Source organism: Dendrobates tinctorius, unplaced genomic scaffold (genome assembly GCF_039654945.1).
Source record: "Dendrobates tinctorius isolate UK_male_01 unplaced genomic scaffold, ASM3965494v1 ptg000064l, whole genome shotgun sequence".
Taxonomy (NCBI): Eukaryota; Metazoa; Chordata; class Amphibia; order Anura; family Dendrobatidae; genus Dendrobates; species Dendrobates tinctorius.
In genome coordinates this window covers 6,145,432-6,166,532 of record NW_027361732.1, presented here as the reverse complement: position 1 = coordinate 6,166,532, position 21,101 = coordinate 6,145,432, and the positions used below count along the sequence as shown (strand labels likewise).

The 21,101-nt window shown below is 43.5% G+C and overlaps 1 protein-coding gene across 1 annotated transcript; it reads right to left on the bottom strand.

Annotated features, from left to right (window-relative positions):
- Positions 1 to 1,304: 1,304 nt before the first annotated feature.
- Positions 1,305 to 20,170, bottom strand: LOC141094600 (type-2 angiotensin II receptor-like). Its single transcript, XM_073580466.1, has 2 exons — positions 20,110 to 20,170; positions 1,305 to 2,469 (listed from the first exon to the last, which is right to left on the bottom strand). Exon 2 carries the CDS (start codon positions 2,437 to 2,439, stop codon positions 1,435 to 1,437), a length of 1,005 nt encoding a protein of 334 aa, XP_073436567.1. The 5' UTR covers positions 2,440 to 2,469; positions 20,110 to 20,170; the 3' UTR covers positions 1,305 to 1,434.
- Between the last annotated feature and the right edge of the window lie 931 nt (positions 20,171 to 21,101).

Sequence of the window (21,101 nt, the reverse complement as noted above, 5' to 3'; positions counted from 1 at the left end):
AGCTATCTCCGTGTATGACTCATTGGCTACATCCTGTCTCCCCATTCTGGCTATCCTCTGGTTTTGTCGTGCTATCTCGTGCTTTGACCTCAGCCTGTCTATGCCCCTTGGTAACTTTGTCTCGTAGTTACCCTGCTAGGAGTTTTCCTGCAGCTCCTAGCTCTCTGAGGTTTAGGCCCCCCCCCCCCAGCAGTCACGTGCTTTAGGTCCTGCTGGTCTGAAGCACGCACCTTCTCTGCTGCTGCCCGCTCCACAGGTATCGCTGAGCAGTTTGTCTTACTCAGGACACACACACTGGTAGTGTCATGGCTCACGATGGCATTTCCTTCTCCGTCCTGGGTTTGTTGGGGTTAAACCTGCATGCCCTCCCTTTGGTTTGGGGAGGGCTATTTGTAATCGCTCTGGTGCTGGGCTCTTTGTCAGTGATACTTCCGTTATCGGCTGAGCAGCTTAGTGACTCTGGTGTATACCATTTGTTCCTCTGTGTGCTTGTTCTGTGTATGATTTGGCTTTTCCCATGTTCTGTGTCTGCTTGGTGATTCTGTACTGCTGTTAATTCTCCGGTTCTGACCCTTGGCTAGTTCTCTGACTTCCCTCCTGTCTACGCCCCTGGTTACAACGTTCCTGTCTGGTTTTTGACTTTGGCTTGTATTGCACCATCCTTCTGTCTCATCCCTAGGCTCCTGCGTTACCTTCCAGTTACTGATCTCAGCTTACCTGACCTCGCTTCCGGCTCCGCTGGCTCCTGCTTTCATTTTCTATCCCATACGGGAGTTAGCTCTTCCTCCGGCCACTCCCCCGGTGGTCACGTGTCTCAGGTCCTGCTCTCGTGCGGCTCTCACTTACCGTACGGCTGCACGCTCTGACTCTAGACTACTGCTACATCCTTACTCCCCCTGGTGTTCGTCACACTACTTCTTTTGGTATTGTCAATGGCCCCTGTTTTCAGCCCATAACCATTTTTATCCTGTTTGAGAATATTCCTTCTGATCATATGCCTTATTTATTTTTTAATATTCATAATAAAATATTTAGTTTTTAATTTAATTTTTGCCTATGTCTCTTTATCCCTATGAATGATCTGGGATGGTGAATATTATTATTGTCTTCCATAGGTAAAGATCTGAAGCTACATGAGAAACCAATGCTTATGCATGCTTTGAGAGCTGAAGCTAAAATTTAACAGCACTATTATCCAGATGGAGTCAAGAAAATCTGTCCACCCAAATGTGTTGGTGTGAAATATACCTTTCTATCATTATAGACTTTTTGTTAAAAACTTTTATAGGGGTTGTCAGAGGCAAGGGATGGGTAAAAAAAAAATAATAAAATGTTGTATACTTAATTTAAACACCAGAGCTACAACATACAGTAGATAAAACTGGGGATCTCTTGCAGGTTACTGGAATTATGAATCATCAAAGGACAACCACTTTATGTACTATATGACCCTCTTAATGTTTTTATAAGTTGGCTTCGGAATCTGTTGCTGCCAAAATAGTAAAGGATGGGATTGATACAACTATTGGAAAAGGCAATGCTAATTGTGAATGGTATAAAAACATTGAGATTATTAATAGTCCAACAGTCAGTAATAATTCCAAAGCGAGCTAGCAATTTGAAGATGTTCATAATGTGCAGTGGCAACCAGCATATCAGGAAGGCTAGCACCATAGACACCACAACCCTTAAAATGTTATCACTTTTGGCTTTCTTTACCTTATTCTTAGCAGAATTCAGAATGATTTTATATATCATATAATAACAGATGCCTTGTATAATAAAAGGTATCACAAACCCAACCACATACTTCATTGAGTCCAAAAATATTGGCCAAAACAAGCTGTTTGATGGGTACCTCATGGTACAGACAATGTGGTGAGAATAGTACGAGTAGTACGTCTGTCGGAAGTACATTGAAGGGATGCTCATCACAAAAGCTGAAACCCAAATGAGAAAGGTAACAATTTTTGCCTTGGCAAGAGTTCGCTTGTTTAGGGACTCCATTGGGCGCACAATACCAAAGTAACGGTCTATACTGAGGCAAGTGAGCAAGAAAATGCTGGCATACATGTTTACTGATGACACTGTACCACAGAATTTACACATAGCAGAACCAAAGATCCATTTGTATTTTCCCGAAATATCTATTGCCCAGAGTGGTAACGTGGCAACAAAAAGCAAGTCAGCGATGGCTAGGTTTACAATGTAAATATTGGCCACTGACTTTTTGTGGAGGCAGCATGATAGACCCACAAGTATGATCATGTTTCCAACAATCCCTATGAGGAAGATAAGTATGTACAGTACAGGAATAAGAACGAAATGATAGGAATCAACATTTTCCAGATGTGAGCAGTTTGTCCGGTCAACGGCACTAGGACTCTGGAATATAGCATGAAGTGATCCGGTTGTTGCATTTGAAGATAACACATCCATGATCAGAGAGAAGAAACAGTGGCCCAAAACCTGAAAGAAAATTTGTTTGTGAGTGTATTTTTATGGAAAGCTCAAGGAAAGGTTCTTTTACAGCATAATATAAGTGAATGACATATTTTTATATAGTATGGCAAACAACAGATCAGGAAATACCCATAAAAGTCTATCATAGACATTTGAATTATTCTTGGTAGATACATAGACACAAGATACACTGTTTTGGGTTCTGTAATGCAAACACAATTTTTTATTGTCCAAATGACTGGAACCTAATTCACTATGGGAAAACTGATGTTAACCAAAGGTGACCAAAGCATGTTTAAAATCACACTGCATTACTAACCCCTTTCCCACCTTAGATGTATCTATACATCCAGGTCACCTGGTGCTTACTGACCTGGGACGTATGGATACGTCCACTCAAGTTTGTGCATACAGACGCTGTGCGCGCACAATTGCCGCCGGTTGTCTGCTGATTCTGACAGCTAACATGCAGCACTCAGTGCCAGGAGTGATCCCGCACCCTTAATGGCACTTTAAGCCACTAAATGCACTTTAACCCCCCTCATCACGGGGTTCGATGTCATCATGACAACATCCAGGTCACCAGAGTTAGCAAAGTTGCTTGATCAACCTCAGAGCATGACGATGTAAGTTTGACTGTCAGTGCATCAATGACAGCTTGCATAGCATAGGGAAGATCCTGCATCCCTATGCTATACAAGTGATCAGCCTGCAAAAAAATTAAAATCCCATAGAGGGACAAAGTACAAAAGTTAAAGCAAGTTTAAAAAAAATTTAAAAAATACCCATGTACTCATTAATATTTTTATGAAAAAAAATATAAACAATTAAAGTACACATATTTGGTATCGCTGTATCCAAAACAACTCAAGCCTATAAAACTGTCCCACTAGTTAACCCGTTTAGAGAACGCCATAAAAAATAAATAAAAAACAAGGCAAAAAACAATGCTTTATCATCATACCATTGAACAAAAAGTGGAATAAAAGGCAATCAGAAAGACGAATATAAATAAACATGGAACTGCTGAAAACATCATCTTGTCCTGTAAATAACAAGACATCATATACAGCTCTGGTAAAAATTAAGAGACCACTGCACAGTTTTATAAAAATCAGTGTTGTGAGTTCATTTTCCCCTTCACCATTGAGGTCGGATGAACTCCCTCTTCTGGTGAAGGAAGGTAGTGAGGCTGATTACCAAGCACCTGAGCAGGATGATGATGACTGGGTGACTGGAATTGCTGACTGGATATAAGGCAGCCAATGGCCTTCTGCCTGGCTGGTGATTTCTCTGAGGGATTCTAGGAGACCAGTCTGATTCCTGCTCCTCAAAAGCTAAGTTTTCTGCTCTGCTTTTTGCATTTGTGTTTTGGTTTTGTTTTGCCTTGTTTTTCTGGATTTCTGCCATTCCCTGCTGGGGTGAGCTGAATTCCTTTTTGCTCTGCCTTCAGAAAATACCTGAGTACTGATATAGTCTTTTTGAAGCCTAGCGTCTTCAGGGCTTTTTTCCCTATCAGTCTGTTGGCTCTTGTTTTGATAGGGTTTTGGCGGATTGCAGAGAGCAGCTTTTCTATCCTGTCCTATTTAGTTAGCTTGGGCCCCATCATTTGCTCAGCCTATCTTTCTATCTGTGTGAGTGTTTTTTCATCTTGCTTCACCGTCATTATATGTTGGGGGCTGCCTATTGCTTTGGGGTCTGCTCTGGGGCAGTTTAGATTTCCCTTTCTGTCTTTAGGCTATTTAGTTCTCCAGCTGTGATCGAGGGGTCTAGGGCAGGGGTCCCCAACCGCCGGTCCGCGGCCCAGCACCGGGCCGCTGCAGTGCCCTTGCCGGTCCGCGGACACAAGGGGAGCCAGGGGCGGTCAGTGGCGTAGCGGGGGCTGGGGCGGCGCGCAGCAGCTCTTAGCGGCGGGCAGGGAGCGATCCAAGCAGCTCCGCTGCCTGCAAGAGGGAATAGCAGGAGCGGAGCTGCAAGGACCCGTCCAGCTTCCTGCCCACCGCCCGCGCTTCCTGTCTCTGACTGACACAGAGAGGAGCGCGGCCGCTGCTGTGTCAGTGCGAGGAAGCGCGGGCGGCGGACAGGTGAGAGGAGAGAGGTGGTGTCTGTGTGTATATGTATGTCTGTCTGTGTGTGTACATGTATGTCTGTGTGTGTGTATAATGTGTGTACATGTATGTCTGTGTGTGTATAATGTGTGTACATGTATGTCTGTGTGTGTTGGTCTGTGTTTGTGTAGCCTGGCCCTGGAGGAGATGGGGACATGAGGAGAAGGCCATGAGGGGAGTGATGGGGTGAAGGCAATGATGGGGAGAAGGGAGTGATGGGGTGAAGGCAATGATGGGGAGACAGCAGTGATGGGGTGAAGGCAATGATGGGGAGACAGCAGTGATGGGGTGAAGGCAATGATGGAGAGAGGGGAGTGATGGGGTGAAGGCAATGATGGGGAGAAGGGAGTGATGGGGTGAAGGCAATGATGGGGAGAGGGGAGTGATGGGGTGAAGGCAATGATGGGGAGAAGGGAGTGATGGGGTGAAGGCAATGATGGAGAGACAGTAGTGATGGGGTGAAGGCAATGATGGAGAGACGGCAGTGATGGGGTGAAGGCAATGATGGAGAGAGGGGAGTGATGGGGTGAAGGCAATGATGGGGAGAAGGCAATGATGGGGAGACAGCAGTGATGGGGTGAAGGCAATGATGGAGAGACAGTAGTGATGGGGTGAAGGCAATGATGGAGAGACGGCAGTGATGGGGTGAAGGCAATGATGGAGAGAGGGGAGTGATGGGGTGAAGGCAATGATGGGGAGAAGGGAGTGATGGGGTGAAGGCAATGATGGGGAGAGGGGAGTGATGGGGTGAAGGCAATGATGGGGAGAAGGGAGTGATGGGGTGAAGGCAATGATGGGGAGAGGGGAGTGATGGGGTGAAGGCAATGATGGGGAGAGGGGAGTGATGGGGTGAAGGCAATGATGGGGAGAAGGCAATGATGGGGTGAAGGCAATGATGGGGAGACAGCAGTGATGGGGTGAAGGCAATGATGGGGAGATGGCAGTGATGGGGTGAAGGCAATGATGGGGAGACAGCAGTGATGGGGTAAAGGCAATGATGGGGAGACAGCAGTGATGGGGTGAAGGCAATGATGGAGAGACAGCAGTGATGGGGTGAAGGCAATGATGGAGAGACGGCAGTGATGGGGTGAAGGCAATGATGGGGAGATGGCAGTGATGGGGTGAAGGCAATGATGGGGAGACAGCAGTGATGGGGTAAAGGCAATGATGGGGAGACAGCAGTGATGGGGTGAAGGCAATGATGGAGAGACAGCAGTGATGGTGTGAAGGCAATGATGGAGAGACAGCAGTGATGGGGTGAAGGCAATGATGGGGAGATGGCAGTGATGGGGTGAAGGCAATGATGGGGAGACAGCAGTGATGGGGTAAAGGCAATGATGGGGAGACAGCAGTGATGGGGTGAAGGCAATGATGGGGAGACAGCAGTGATGGGGTGAAGGCAATGATGGGGAGACAGCACTGATGGGGTGAAGGCAATGATGGAGAGACAGCAGTGATGGGGTGAAGGCAATGATGGGGAGACAGCAGTGATGGGGTGAAGGCAATGATGGGGAGACGGCAGTGATGGGGTGAAGGCAATGATGGAGAGACGGCAGTGATGGGGTGAAGGCAATGATGGAGAGACGGCAGTGATGGGGTGAAGGCAATGATGGGGAGAGGGGAATGATGGGGTGAAGGCAATGATGGGGAGACAGCAGTGATGGGGAGAAGGCAATGATGGGGAGAAGGGAGTGATGGGGTGAAGGCAATGATGGGGAGAAGGGGGTGATGGAGCACTTATTCAAAACCTATGGTGAGTTGAGTCACATTATAAATGTTATTTAATTATAAGTATGCACTGCTACACTACAACCGTGTCCATAGCCCCGCCCCCTTATGACCAAAGCCCCGCCCCTGCCACACCTCCATCCCCGCCCTGCCGGGCCATGGAAGAATGGTCTTGCTTGAAACCGGTCCCCGGTGCAAAAAAGGTTGGGGACCACTGGTCTAGGGCACCGTAGGAACCCCCCACGGCTACTGCTAGTTGTTGTTGATAGGTTCAGGGGTCTGCAATCCGATAGCTGCCAACTTCTCTGGTTTTCTGGACTTAGCCAGTACAGTATTTCTGTTTTTGACTCCTACGGTGACTCATTCATAACAATCAGTTTCTCTACATATCTGACAGCCATTCCATTCCTGTGTCAGCTGAATTCCAACCAGAGTACGCCTCATTCTACTTGATGTGCTTCTGATTAGGTGATCACCTGAACCAAATCTTATTTAACAAAGGAAAATATAAAAAAAACCCTGCTGTGGTGTTCACAATCCTCTTGCAATACGACAAGCTGGATGGTAAAACAAGTGCTAGTAATGTCCCAAAAGTAATAGGAATGAAAAATTCCATCATGTCACTTGTCTTATCTATTGCATTTTTTCTGTGCTGTATTGTGCATATATATGTGATTCTTCAGATGTTGTACTAGTCAATGCCTGATGAAGAGACCTGAGTAGTCTCGAAAGCTTGCAATGTGTTACCATCTTTTCAGTTAGCCATTAAAAGGTATCAACCACTGAGGACTCTCAATTATGAATATTTTTTTAGGAATGAAAAAATAACTATTAACCATGCCAAAGGAGCTGAAAAGAAAAGTCTTGAGTGAGGACAAGAAGGGCTCAATTCTGGCTTTACTAGCAGAGGGATACAGTGAGCGTCATGTTGCCTCCATCCTTAAAATATCTAAGACAGCAGTCTATTACAACAAGGTCAAGCAGTAGACATTGGGGACAACAAAGCTACAGACCTGCAGATGACAAAAACAACTCTCCATGGACCGGGATGTCAGTCATCTTATTGGAATGTCACTCAGCAACAGTATGATGCCATCAAGTGACCTACAAAAGGAACGGCAAATGGCAGCTGGGGTGAAGTACATGACAAGAACAGTTCGTAACAGGCTCCTAGAGGCAGGACTTAAGTCATGTAAAGCTATAAAAAAGCCTTTCATCAATGAGAAGCAAAGGAGAGTCAGGCTGAAGGTTGCCAAAGACCATAAGGATTGGACTATAGAGGACTGGAGTAAGGTAATCTTCTTTGATGAGTCTAATTTTCAGCTTTGCCCAACACCTGGTCATCTAATTGTTAGACGGAGACCTAGAGAGGCGTACAAGCCACAGTGTCTTGCACCCACTGAAATTTGGTGGAGGATCAGTGATGATCTGGGGATGCTTCAGCAAAGCTGGAATTGGGCAGGTTAATCTTTGTGAAGGAAGTATGAATCCAGCCGCATACAAGGTTATCCTGGAAAAACAGTTGATTCCTTCTGCTCAGGCAATGTTCCCCCACTCTGAGGACTGTTTTTTCCAGCAGGATAATGCGCCATGCCACACAGCTAGGTCAATCAATGTGTGGATGAAGAACCACCATATCAAATCCCTGTCACGGCCAGCCCAATCTCCAGACCTGAACCCAATTGAAAACCTCTGGAATGTAATCCAGAGGGAGATGAATAGTCACAAGCCGTCAAACAAAGAAGAACTGCTTAAATTTTTGAACCAGGAGTGGCATAAGGTCACCCAAAAGCATTGTGAAAGACTGGTGGAAAGCATGCCAAGACACATGAAAGCTGTGATTAAAAATCACTGTTATTCCACAAAATATTGATTTCTGAACTCTTCCTGAGTTAAAACATTAGTATTATTGTTTCTAAATAATTAAGAACTTGTTTTCTTAGCATTATTTGAGGTCTGCAAGCACTGCATTTTTTTGTTATTAAGACCATTTCTCATTTTCTGAAAATAAATACAAAATTTTGTGCTTGGAAATTCAAAGACATGTTGTCAGTATTTTATAGAATAAAAGAGCAATTTACATTTTACTCAAAAATATACCTATAAAGAGAAAAATCAGACAAGCTGAAAATTTTGCAGTGGTCTCTTAATTTTTGACAGAGCTGTAGGTCCATCAGCGGAAAGATAGAAAAAGCTACAGCTCTCAGAATAAAGCGATGCAAAAATAATTATTTTTTTTTATAAAATAGTTTTTATTGTGTAAAAGCACAAAACATAAAAAAACTATATAAATGTGGTATCACTGCAATCGTATTGACCTGAAGAATAAACCTGTCTTATCAATTTTACCACACACAGAACAACATTAAAAAAAACTCTTTCATTGCTGGTTTTTATTCATTCTGCCTCCCAAAAATCAGAATAGAAAGCGATCAAAAAATGTCATGTCTGAAAATGATTCCAATAAAATTGTCAACTCATCTCATAAAAAAGAAGCTCTCACATGACTCTGTAGGACGACTTATGGAAAAAATGTAGCTCTCAAAATATGGAGATGCGTTTTTGCAATAAAATGCATCTTTTAGTGTGTGACAGCAGCCAAACATAAAAATCTCGTATTGCTGTAATCACTCTGACCTGAAGAAAAAAGTTGACACATCACTTATACCACACGAGGAATGGGATAAAAAATAAATAAAACCAATTGTTCAACTGCTGTTGATTTGTTCATTCTGTCTCCCAAAGATCGCAGTAAAGCTTGGCTCACATTTATTCTTTGCTCTACACTAAGCGCTTACACTGGGGTTTCCATGTAAATCTCTGACTTACGTGATTCAGACGAAGCCCCTATTGGAAGATTCCCTATAATGAAGCAAATGGAGGAACTGTGGATGCCACCTGACCTGTGATCCGGCGGTGTCGTCTTTTTATTAGGAGTGCATAAAAGCGCAGTTGGCCACATTTTTGTGCACTTCTGAAAAGATCGACACCATTGAACAGAGGCCAGACTGAGTCCAGAGCAACTCTGATGCCTCATTATAGTGAATGAATCCCTCGGGATTTCATCTGAATCACGTCACTCAGAGATTTAGATGGAAATCCAGATGTAAGTGCTGAGCGTAGAGCGCTGGATAATTGTGATGACAAACGTTATGTAAAATGTTCGTATGTGAGTCCCCCCTCAGGTCAATAATCTGTTAATGGAAATATAGGGGCTTCCACATTACTGGTAGTATAAAGGCTCTGGAAAAGCAAATTCTGCAAATTCTGTGCTCCCAAATACAAGTGCTCACTCCCTTCTGAGCTCCACAGTGTGCCTAAACCACGTATAGCTTCCACATGTTTGGAATTTCTGAAGCGATGAGAGTTAGCCTAATTTACGGGTGCCAGTCTTCAGAATTATGAGCTGGGAATAATGTACTGGTCACTATAAGGTACTGGTCACTAAAATGGCAGTTTGCAATTTTCACTTGGCAACATTCCTGCTGTTTGTGCAAAACACCCATGGAGTCAAAATTGTCACTACAACTGTAGATACATTCCCAAAGGGGTATAATTTCCAAAATGGGGCACTTGATGGAGGGACTCTGCTCTTCTACCAGTCCGGGCCTCTGTATAGGGTGTCCACAAACTATTCTAGGAAAATCTGCACTGCGGGAGGCAAATAGCACTCCGTCCCTACCGATTCTCACTGTGTAGATAGCAGTACTGTACAGCCATATATAGGATATTTCTACATTCAGTAGATCTTGTGGGACAAATTATGTTGCCATTTTTACCCACTTCTTGCGTGAAAATGTAAAATCTGGGGCTAAAACAACATTTTGGTGTTAAAAATGTAATTATTTTTTCTTCACTGCACAATGGTATGGTATAAAATTCTGTAACACATACATGGTGTCAATATGATCAACGCACCCTCGATAAATTAGTTGAGAGGTGTAGCTTGTAAAATGGGGTAACTTATGGGGAGTTCTGCTATTCTGTCAAATCAGGTCTCTCCCAGTGGATTATGGCACTCGCAAACCATAACAGTAAAATCTTGACTACAATATGGCGCTCCTTCCTTTCTGAGCTTTGCACTGTGCCTGAAAAGTATTTCCTGATTACATGTAGGCTATTTGCGCACTCAGGAAAAAACATTTTAGCGGTAAAAATGTAATTTATTCTTACTTCACCGCTCAGTGGTATAAAATTCTATGAGGCGAATGTGGTGTCAGTATGATTACTGCACCCCTAAATGAATTCACTGGGAAGTGTAGTTTGTAAAATTAGTTCACCTAATTGGCAGAACCCTCAGGTAAACCGGGCCCTTAGCGCGGCGCTGCGGGCGGCAGCTAAACGCTATTGACATGCGGGCCCGGCAGCCCGCATGTCAATAGTTAACAGCCACCAGCCAATCGGAGGCTGGCAGCTGACGTCAGCTGCAGCGCGCACCTCGCTGGCGTCTAACGTCAGTGTCAGTAGCCGGCTAGAGCGCGCTGCAGCGTGGAGGGACGGAGCTTCGCCCGCCGCTGGCCAGGTAAGGAGAAATTGCTTTTTTTTTGACAGCGGTGATCCGGGGGACGCGGGAGCAGATTGATGGACTGGGGCAGAATGCTGGACTGGGGCAGAATGCTGAACACGGGGCAGAATGCTGGACTGGGGCAGAATGCTGAACATGGGGCAGAATGCTGGACTGGGGCAGAATGCTGAACATGGGGCAGAATGCTAAACATGGGGCAGAATGCTGGAGACTGAGGCAGAATGCTGGACATGCAGCAGAATGCTGGACTTGGGCAGAATGCTGTAGACTGGGGCAGAATGCTGTAGACTGGGGCAGAATGCTGGAGACTGGGGCAGAATGCTGGAGACTGGGGCAGAATGCTGGACATGGGGCAGAATGCTGGACTGGGGCAGAATGCTGCAGACTGGGGCAGAATGCTGTAGACTGGGGAAGAATACTGTAGACTGGGGCAGAATGCTGGACATAGGGCAGAATGCTGGACATGGGGCAGAATGCTGGAGACTGGGGCAGAATGCTGGACATGGGGCAGAATGCTGAACATGGGGCAGAATGCTGGACATGGGGCAGAATGCTGAACATGGGGCAGAATGCTGGACTGGGGCAGAATGATGGACTGGGGCAGAATGATGGACATGGGGCAGAATGCTGGACTGGGGCAGAATGCTGGATATGGGGCAGAATGCTGAACATGGGGCAGAATGCTGGACATGGGGCAGAATGCTGGACTGGGGCAGAATGCTGGACATGGGGCAGAATGCTGTAGACTGGGGCAGAATGCTGTAGACTGGGGCAGAATTCTGGAGACTGGGGCAGAATGCTGGACATGGGGCAGAACGCTGGACTGGGGCAGAATGCTGGATATAAGGCAGAATGCTGGACATGGGGCAGAATGCTGTAGACTGGGGCAGAATGCTGTAGACTGTGGCAGAATTCTGGAGACTGGGGCAGAATGCTGGACATGGGGCAGAATGCTGGACTGGGGCAGAATGCTGCAGACTGGGGAAGAATGCTGTAGACTGGGGCAGAATGCTGGACATAGGGCAGAATGCTGGAGACTGGGGCAGAATGCTGGAGACTGGGGCAGAATGCTGGACATGGGGACAGAATGCTGGAGACTGGGGCAGAATGCTGGACATGGGGGCAGAATGCTGGACATGGGGCAGAATGCTGGAGACTGGGGCAGAATGCTGGACTGGGGCAGAATGCTGGACATAGAATCATAGAATCATAGAATCATAGAATCGTAGAGTTGGAAGGGACCTCCTGGGCCATCTGGTCCAACCCCCTGCTCAAAGCAGGATTCGCTAAATCATCCCAGTCAGATGTCTGTCCAGCCTCTGTTTGAAGACTTCCATTGAAGGAGAACTCACCACTTCTCGTGGCAGCCTGTTCCACTCATTGATCACTCTAACTGTCAAAAAGTTTTTTCTAATATCTAATCTGTGTCTCCTCCCATTCAGTTTCATCCCATTGCTTCTAGTCTTTCCTTGTGCAAATGAGAATAAAGTTGATCCTTCTACAATGTGACAGCCCTTTAGATATTTGTAGACAGCTATTAAGTCTCCTCTCAGTCTTCTCTTTTGCAAACTAAACATTCCCAAATCCTGCAACCTTTCCTCATAAGACAGGGTTTGCAGACCGGTCACCATTCTGGTCGCTCTTTTCTGAACTTGCTCCAGTTTGTTGATGTCTTTTTTAAAATGTGGTGCCCAAAACTGGACACAATATTCCAGATGAGGTCTGACCAAAGAGGAGTAGAGGGAAATAATGACTTCACGTGATCTAGACTGTATGCTTCTGTTAATACATCCTAGAATTGCATTTGCCTTTTTTGCTGCTGCATCACACTGTTGACTCATATTCAGTCTGTGATCTATTAGTATACCCAAGTCTTTTTCACATGTGCTGTCACTTAGCCCTATTCCTCCCATTCTATATACAGTGGGGCAAAAAAGTATTTAGTCAGTCAGCAATAGTGCAAGTTCCACCACTTAAAAAGATGAGAGGCGTCTGTAATTTACATCATAGGTAGACCTCAACTATGGGAGACAAACTGAGAAAAAAAAATCCAGAAAATCACATTGTCTGTTTTTTTTTATTTTATTTGCATATTATAGTGGAAAATAAGTATTTGGTCAGAAACAAGCAATCAAGATTTCTGGCTCTCACAGACCTGTAACTTCTTCTTTAAGAGTCTCCTCTTTCCTCCACTCATTACCTGTAGTAATGGCACCTGTTTAAACTTGTTATCAGTATAAAAAGACACCTGTGCACACCCTCAAACAGTCTGACTCCAAACTCCACTATGGTGAAGACCAAAGAGCTGTCAAAGGACACCAGAAACAAAATTGTAGCCCTGCACCAGGCTGGGAAGACTGAATCTGCAATAGCCAACCAGCTTGGAGTGAAGAAATCAACTGTGGGAGCAATAATTAGAAAATGGAAGACATACAAGACCACTGATAATCTCCCTCGATCTGGTGCTCCACGCAAAATCCCACCCCGTGGGGTCAGAATGATCACAAGAACGGTGAGCAAAAATCCCAGAACCACGCGGGGGGACCTAGTGAATGAACTGCAGAGAGCTGGGGCCAATGTAACAAGGCCTACCATAAGTAACACACTACGCCACCATGGACTCAGATCCTGCAGTGCCAGACGTGTCCCACTGCTTAAGCCTGTACATGTCCAGGCCTGTCTGAAGTTTGCTAGAGTGCATTTGGATGATCCAGAGGAGTTTTGGGAGAATGTCCTATGGTCTGATGAAACCAAACTGGAACTGTTTGGTAGAAACACAACTTGTCGTGTTTGGAGGAAAAAGAATACTGAGTTGCATCCATCAAACACCATACCTACTGTAAAGCATGGTGGTGGAAGCATCATGCTTTGGGGCTGTTTCTCTGCAAAGGGGCCAGGACGACTGATCCGGGTACATGAAAGAATGAATGGGGCCATGTATCGTGAGATTTTGAGTGCAAACCTCCTTCCATCAGCAAGGGCATTGAAGATGAAACGTGGCTGGGTCTTTCAACATGACAATGATCCAAAGCACACCGCCAGGGCAACGAAGGAGTGGCTTCGTAAGAAGCATTTCAAGGTCCTGGAGTGGCCTAGCCAGTCTCCAGATCTCAACCCTATAGAAAACCTTTGGAGGGAGTTGAAAGTCCGTGTTGCCAAGCGAAAAGCCAAAAACATCACTGCTCTAGAGGAGATCTGCATGGAGGAATGGGCCAACATACCAACAACACTGTTTGGCAACCTTGTGAAGACTTACAGAAAACGTTTGACCTCTGTCATTGCCAAAAAAGATATATCACAAAGTATTGAGATGAAATTTTGTTTCTGACCAAATACTTATTTTCCACCATAATATGCAAATAAAATGAAAAAAAAACAGACAATGTGATTTTCTGGATTTTTTTTTCTCAGTTTGTCTCCCATAGTTGAGGTCTACCAATGATGTAAATTACAGACGCCTCTCATCTTTTTAAATGGTGGAACTTGCACTATTGCTGACTGACTAAATACTTTTTTGCCCCACTGTATGCTTTTTCCATTTTTATTGCCCAGATGTAGTACTTTGCATTTCTCCCTGTTAAAAACCATTCTGTTTGTTGCTGCCCACTTCTCCAGTTTATTTAAATCTTTTTGAATCCTCTCTCTCTCTTCTCTAGTATTAGCTATCCCTCCTAGCTTTGTGTCATCAGCAAATTTAATCAGTTTACCCTCAATGCCTTCATCTAAATCGTTGATAAAGATGTTGAACAATACAGGGCCCAGGACAGAGCCCTGTGGTACCCCACTTGAGACATTCTTCCAACTGGATGTGCAGCCATTTACGACCACTCTTTGGGTCCGATCACTAAGCCAGTTATGAATCCACCTAACAGTTGCCTTGTCCATACCATACTTAATCATTTTTTCAATAAGGATTGTATGAGAGACTTTGTCAAATGCTTTGCTGAAGTCAAGATATACTATATCTACAGCATTTCCTTGATCCACCCAATCAGTGATACCGTCATAGAAGGAAATTAAGTTAGTCTGACATGACTTATTAGTTACAAACCCATGCTGACTCTGTTTAATCACTTCATTCTTATCCAGGTATTGACATACATGTTGTTTAATAATTTGTTCAAAGATCTTTCCTGGTATAGAAGTCAGACTCACCGGCCTATAGTTACCTGGGTCCACCTTCTTCCCCTTTTTGAAGATAGGAACAACATTTGCTCTTCTCCAGTCTTCTGGCACTTCTCCTGTTCTCCAAGAATTTTCAAAGATTATAGAGAGGGGTTCAAAAATTTCTTCTGCTATCTCCTTCAGTACTCTGGGGTGTAATTCATCTGGACCTGGAGACTTGAATTCATTTAGGCTAGCTAAGTGTTTCCTCACTATCTTTCTGTTTATAGATATCCTGGATTCTTCTATTCCCTTAATAGGACAGTGAATAACAGTTGATGTTACATTTCCTTTCTGAGAGAAAACAGATGCAAAATAGGAATTTAAAAGTTCAGCCTTCTCAACATCCTGTCTTATCATTTCATCATTTTCATCCTGTAAAAATCCTATAGCATCTTTGACTTTTCTTTTACTTTTGACATATACCCAAAATCCTTTATTATTGCTTTTGACATCTCTTGCAAGCCTCAATTCATTTTCAGCTTTAGCTAATCTGATTTGTGCCCTGCAGGTTCTGCAGACAGCATTATATTCTTCTTTAGATATGCCTCCCTCTTTCCATTTTATAAACATTTTTTTCTTCCTTTTTAGCATGTGCTTAAGTTCTGTGTTCATCCATCCTGGTTTCCTTAACTGCTTCCTATTCTTCCCTCTTTTCGGAATTGTTAACAACTGTGCTTTGAGAATTTCATTTTTCACGATTTCCCATCCTTCCTGGACATTTTTGTCTTTAAGGATATCCAGCCATTGGATCCCTCCAATTCTCTTTCTGAATCCCTTAAAATCTGCCTTTCTGAAATCTAACCTTGACGTCTGAGTCTTCACAGGTCTTCCGCCTCTAGTTATCCAAAATTCTAAAATAGCATGGTCGCTACCTCCTAGGGTCCCAGCCACTTTTACCTCCTCAACCATTTCCTCCCTGTTTATAAGGATTAGATCCAAGGTAGCAGTTCCCCTTGTTTTCTCCCTTACCTTTTGGAAGATAAAGTTGTCAGCAAGAGAGGATAAGAATTTCCTTGACCTGTTAGTTTTGCCTGAGAGAGATTCCCAACAAATGTCTGGATAGTTGAAATCTCCCATGACAACTATGTCATATTTTTTGGAGAACTTGGCCATTTGATGCATAAAGAGTTCATCCATAGCTTCAGCTTGCACAGGCGGCCTGTAGTAAATGCCTACAATGGTGTCCTTTCCATTGTTCTGTCCTTGTATTCTTACCCAAACAGTTTCCACAGAACTCCCAGTCTCTGAAGCTTCAATCTCTGTGCAGATATACGCGTTTCTAACATACAATGCGACACCCCCTCCTCGTTTATCAAGTCTGTTTCTTGCAAATAAGTTGTATCCTTCTAGTCTTGTATTCCAATCATGTGTATTGTCCCACCAAGTTTCAGTGATTGCAATGACATCATATTTCTTTTCCTGTGTTAGTAGTTCCAATTCTCCTTGTTTGTTGCCCATGCTTTGTGCATTAGTATAGAAACATTTTAGTTTGTGATTGGATTCTCTTTCTCCAATATTTTTATTAATTAGATTCTTTCATCTTTGTTCTTCCTTTCCACTTCTAATAGCAGAGTTCTCAATAGCATTTGTCAGGTGTATGGCTTTTTCTGGTCTTTTGCTTCCCTTCCCATGTTGTTCTAGTTTAAAGCTCTCCTTACAAGTGTAGCAAGGCGACTTCCAAATACATGCTTTCCAGTCTTCGTAAGGTGCACCCCATCTCTAGCAAGTAGTCCATCGTATAAGTAGTTCACTCCGTGATCCAGAAATCCAAATCGTTGCTGACGGCACCATCGACGTAGCCAGTTGTTCACCTGCAGAATCTTATTCCACCTCCTTGTTCCATGGCCATCCACTGGGAGGATGGAAGAGAAGACCACCTGCGCTCCCAGTTCTTTCACTTTCTTACCTAAGTCTTCAAAGTCTCTGCAGATGGTTTCCAGGTCGTTTCTTGCGGTGTCATTTGTCCCCACATGTAGTAGCAGGAATGGGTAGTCATCTGTAGGTCTGAAGAGTCCTGATATCCTGTCAGACACATCTTTAATTTTTGCACCTGGAAGACAACACATTTCTCTTGAAGTTATATCCGGTCTGCAGATAGCGGCCTCAGTTCCTCTCAACAGGGAATCCCCCATGACCACCACTCTCCGTTTCTTCTTCACAACATTTTTCTTTCTCCATCCAGGAGGACTCTGAAGGCGTACAAGGTTGCTGCTTGTTGGCAAAGTCTTATCCTGATGTATTTCTTCATTGTTTTCCTGCGTGAGAGCCTGGTACTGGTTTCTGAGCAGTATGGGTGCTGACTGCCTCCTGATCCTCCTGCTTCTCTGGGTCACATGTCTCCATTCCTCTGTTTCTTCAGGTGCACTTCGAATTTCTTCTCTTTCTGTAACATGAAGAGATAATTCTGCTCTGTCCAAGAACTCTTCACCTTCCTTAATGATCTTCAACGTAGCTAACCTCTCTTCGAGATTTTGTAACTTTTCCTCCAACAGGGACACAAGCTTGCATTTGTGGCATGTGAAGTTTGGCTTTTCCACTGGTAAGTCTGTGAACATGTAGCAAGAAATGCAGCTCACCAAATGGCTCCTGGCCTCTTCCATCTTGAGATTTCTTAAAAACGATGAAAGATGAGCCCAAATTTGCGCGCCTATCGGCGCAGAATGGGGCAGAATGCTGAACATGGGGCAGAATGCTGGACGGGGGCAGAATGCTGGAGACTGGGGCAGAATGCTGGACTGGGGCAGAATGCTGAACATGGGGCAGAATGCTGAACATGGGGCAGAATGCTGGACATGGGGCAGAATGCTGAACATGGGGCAGAATGCTGAACATGGGGCAGAATGCTGGACAAGGGGCAGAATGCTGGACATGGGGCAGAATGCTGGAGACTGGGGCAGAATGCTGGACATGGGGGCAGAATTGAGATACGGGGCATGATTGGAGACAGATGGGGCAGGGTTGGAGACAGATCGCACAGGATCATGGGGCAGGATGGATACGATGGAGATCATATGGGGAAGAATGAATACTCATGAGGGCGGGATGGGAGAACAAATGGCTAAAGCCAGGAATGAGACACACGGGGGCTAGGATGGGGGGTATTATTACCATAGGGGCTAATTAAGGGACATTATTACTGCAGTGATGTATTTAATTTTTTTAGGATACTGTTTTAAATGGGGGAGCAGTCCTGTTACTGTGCAGAACGACACTATGTCGCCTTTTTTTCTTCATGTCGTGTAATGTAGAAGTTGGGAAAAAATAAGTGATGTGTTCTGCAAGCGGAGCTCTAGATAACATACAGTGGGGAAAAAAAGTATTTAGTCCGTCAGCAATAGTGCAAGTTCCACCACTTAAAAAGATGAGAGGCGTCTGTAATTTACATCATAGGTAGACCTCAACTATGGGAGACAAACTGAGAAAAAAAATCCAGAAAATCACATTGTCTGTTTTTTTTTCATTTTATTTGCATATTATGGTGGAAAATAAGTATTTGGTCAGAAACAAGCAATCAAGATTTCTGGCTCTCACAGACCTGTAACTTCTTCTTTAAGAGTCTCCTCTTTCCTCCACTCATTACCTGTAGTAATGGCACCTGTTTAAACTTGTTATCAGTATAAAAAGACACCTGTGCACACCCTCAAACAGACTGACTCCAAACTCCACTATGGTGAAGACCAAAGAGCTGTCAAAGGACACCAGAAACAAAATTGTAGCCCTGCACCAGGCTGGGAAGACTGAATCTGCAATAGCCAACCAGCTTGTAGTGAAGAAATCAACTGTGGGAGCAATAATTAGAAAATGGAAGACATACAAGACCACTGATAATCTCCCTCGATCTGGTGCTCCACGCAAAATCCCACCCCGTGGGGTCAGAATGATCACAAGAACGGTGAGCAAAAATCCCAGAACCACGCGGGGGGACCTAGTGAATGAACTGCAGAGAGCTGGGACCAATGTAACAAGGCCTACCATAAGTAACACACTACACCACCATGGACTCAGATCCTGCAGTGCCAGACGTGTCCCACTGCTTAAGCCTGTACATGTCCGGGCCCGTCTGAAGTTTGCTAGAGAGCATTTGGATGATCCAGAGGAGTTTTGGGAGAATGTCCTATGGTCTGATGAAACCAAACTGGAACTGTTTGGTAGAAACACAACTTGTCGTGTTTGGAGGAAAAAGAATACTGAGTTGCATCCATCAAACACCATACCTACTGTAAAGCATGGTGGTGGAAACATCATGCTTTGGGGCTGTTTCTCTGCAAAGGGGCCAGGACGACTGATCCGGGGACATGAAAGAATGAATGGGGCCATGTATCGTGAGATTTTGAGTGCAAACCTCCTTCCATCAGCAAGGGCATTGAAGATGAAACGTGGCTGGGTCTTTCAACATGACAATGATCCAAAGCACACCGCCAGGGCAACGAAGGAGTGGCTTCGTAAGAAGCATTTCAAGGTCCTGGAGTGGCCTAGCCCGTCTCCAGATCTCAACCCTATAGAAGTCCGTGTTGCCAAGCGAAAAGCCAAAAACATCACTGCTCTAGAGGAGATCTAAACAAACAAAAAACCGAGAATAATGTCCAATGATAGAAAATATTTTATTAGATATCCAACAAAAATGTATATATGTATATATGTTTAAAATTAATAATAAGGGGAGGCCAATGCCAAAATGAAGGCACAGCCTGGGGACAGCAATAATCACTCAATTAAATGCACCTGCGATGATATCACACAATGTAAAGTGAAAAATAAAAAAATTATAATATATGTAAAAGCATATAAAAAATACTAGTGCAAACAACATATAATGAGTGCAAGCAAAAAAGGAACTGTGTAAAAATTATGTATATGTATATAAAAATAATAAATGCCAAAATAATTAATAATAAATATAATACCACAAATAAAGTGCAATGTGCCACAATGTTATAAACAAAAAACATGTGCAAAAATTCCACATATATGTGAAAGCACAAGCAGAGTGCTGCAATAATTAATAATAAATAAGCTGCCACAATTAAAGTGCAATGTGCCGTAATAATATAATAATTCAGCGCTAATAACATAAAATAATAAATAAAGATTCACAAAAATTGTGGACAGTGTAGATACCTTTCAGCTGCTTCTGTCCCCAGGATGTGCCAGCCCCGACGCGCGTTTCGGCGTACCTTCGTCAGGGGGTGGCAACATCCAGACAGGAAGGAGTTTAAATAGGGCAGATGACCAATGAGAGCGGGGGGGAGTGTATGATGACGCACGCAAGGCATCGTAGGTAACCAGGCAACCCCACGCCGTCGGCCCACGTGTATCCCCGATCGTCACAATGCAATGATGCGGCGAACAGGGACGCAGGCACGGCGGGCGGGACTCCCGGAACCCGATGCCAGCGCGCGTGCAACACGGACCGCTGTCATTGGGTTACATAAAACACATGGTACATGAAGATATTAGGCGCTCTGTGATTGGATGGGTAGGACACATGACACACAGGTCCTGAGCGCACATAGCATAAACAAAAGAATCACATGGTATGAAAATCCTATTTGATATAAAGGAAAATAGAAGCTAATACAAATATAGTGCTAACATATAATACACAATATATAATATATAAGACAAGCACCAAAAAAAAATAGCCATATACAGTTATAAATAAAATTAATTATAACAAAAAATAATAATACATAATAGTAAAAAAATATAAAAATGGAAAAATAACAATAAATAATAATAATAATAATAAATAAATATATAATGGTAAATAATAAAAAATAATAAAAAATGAGTAAATAAATAAAAAATAAAATAAAATAAATATTAAATAATAAATAATGAAAAAAAAAAAAAAAATTATAAAAATAAAAAATAAAAACTAAAAAATAAAAAATAAAAAAAAATAAATAAAAAATAAAAAAAAAAAATAAAAAAAAATAAATAAATAAAATAAAATAAAGAACAGTGATAATAATTGATAATAATGGTATATAATTATATACTCATTTTTCATTGAAGGATATATTTGAAAAAATATTTATAAAGCAAATAAATATGTATGACAAAATAGTAAGTGCATATTTAGTCAGATTCATATATATATTGATACG

What these genes read in the sequence shown, in the direction of transcription:
- LOC141094600 (XM_073580466.1), bottom strand. Translation starts at nt 2,439, where the DNA reads ATGGATGTGTTATCTTCAAATGCAACAACCGGATCACTTCATGCTATA.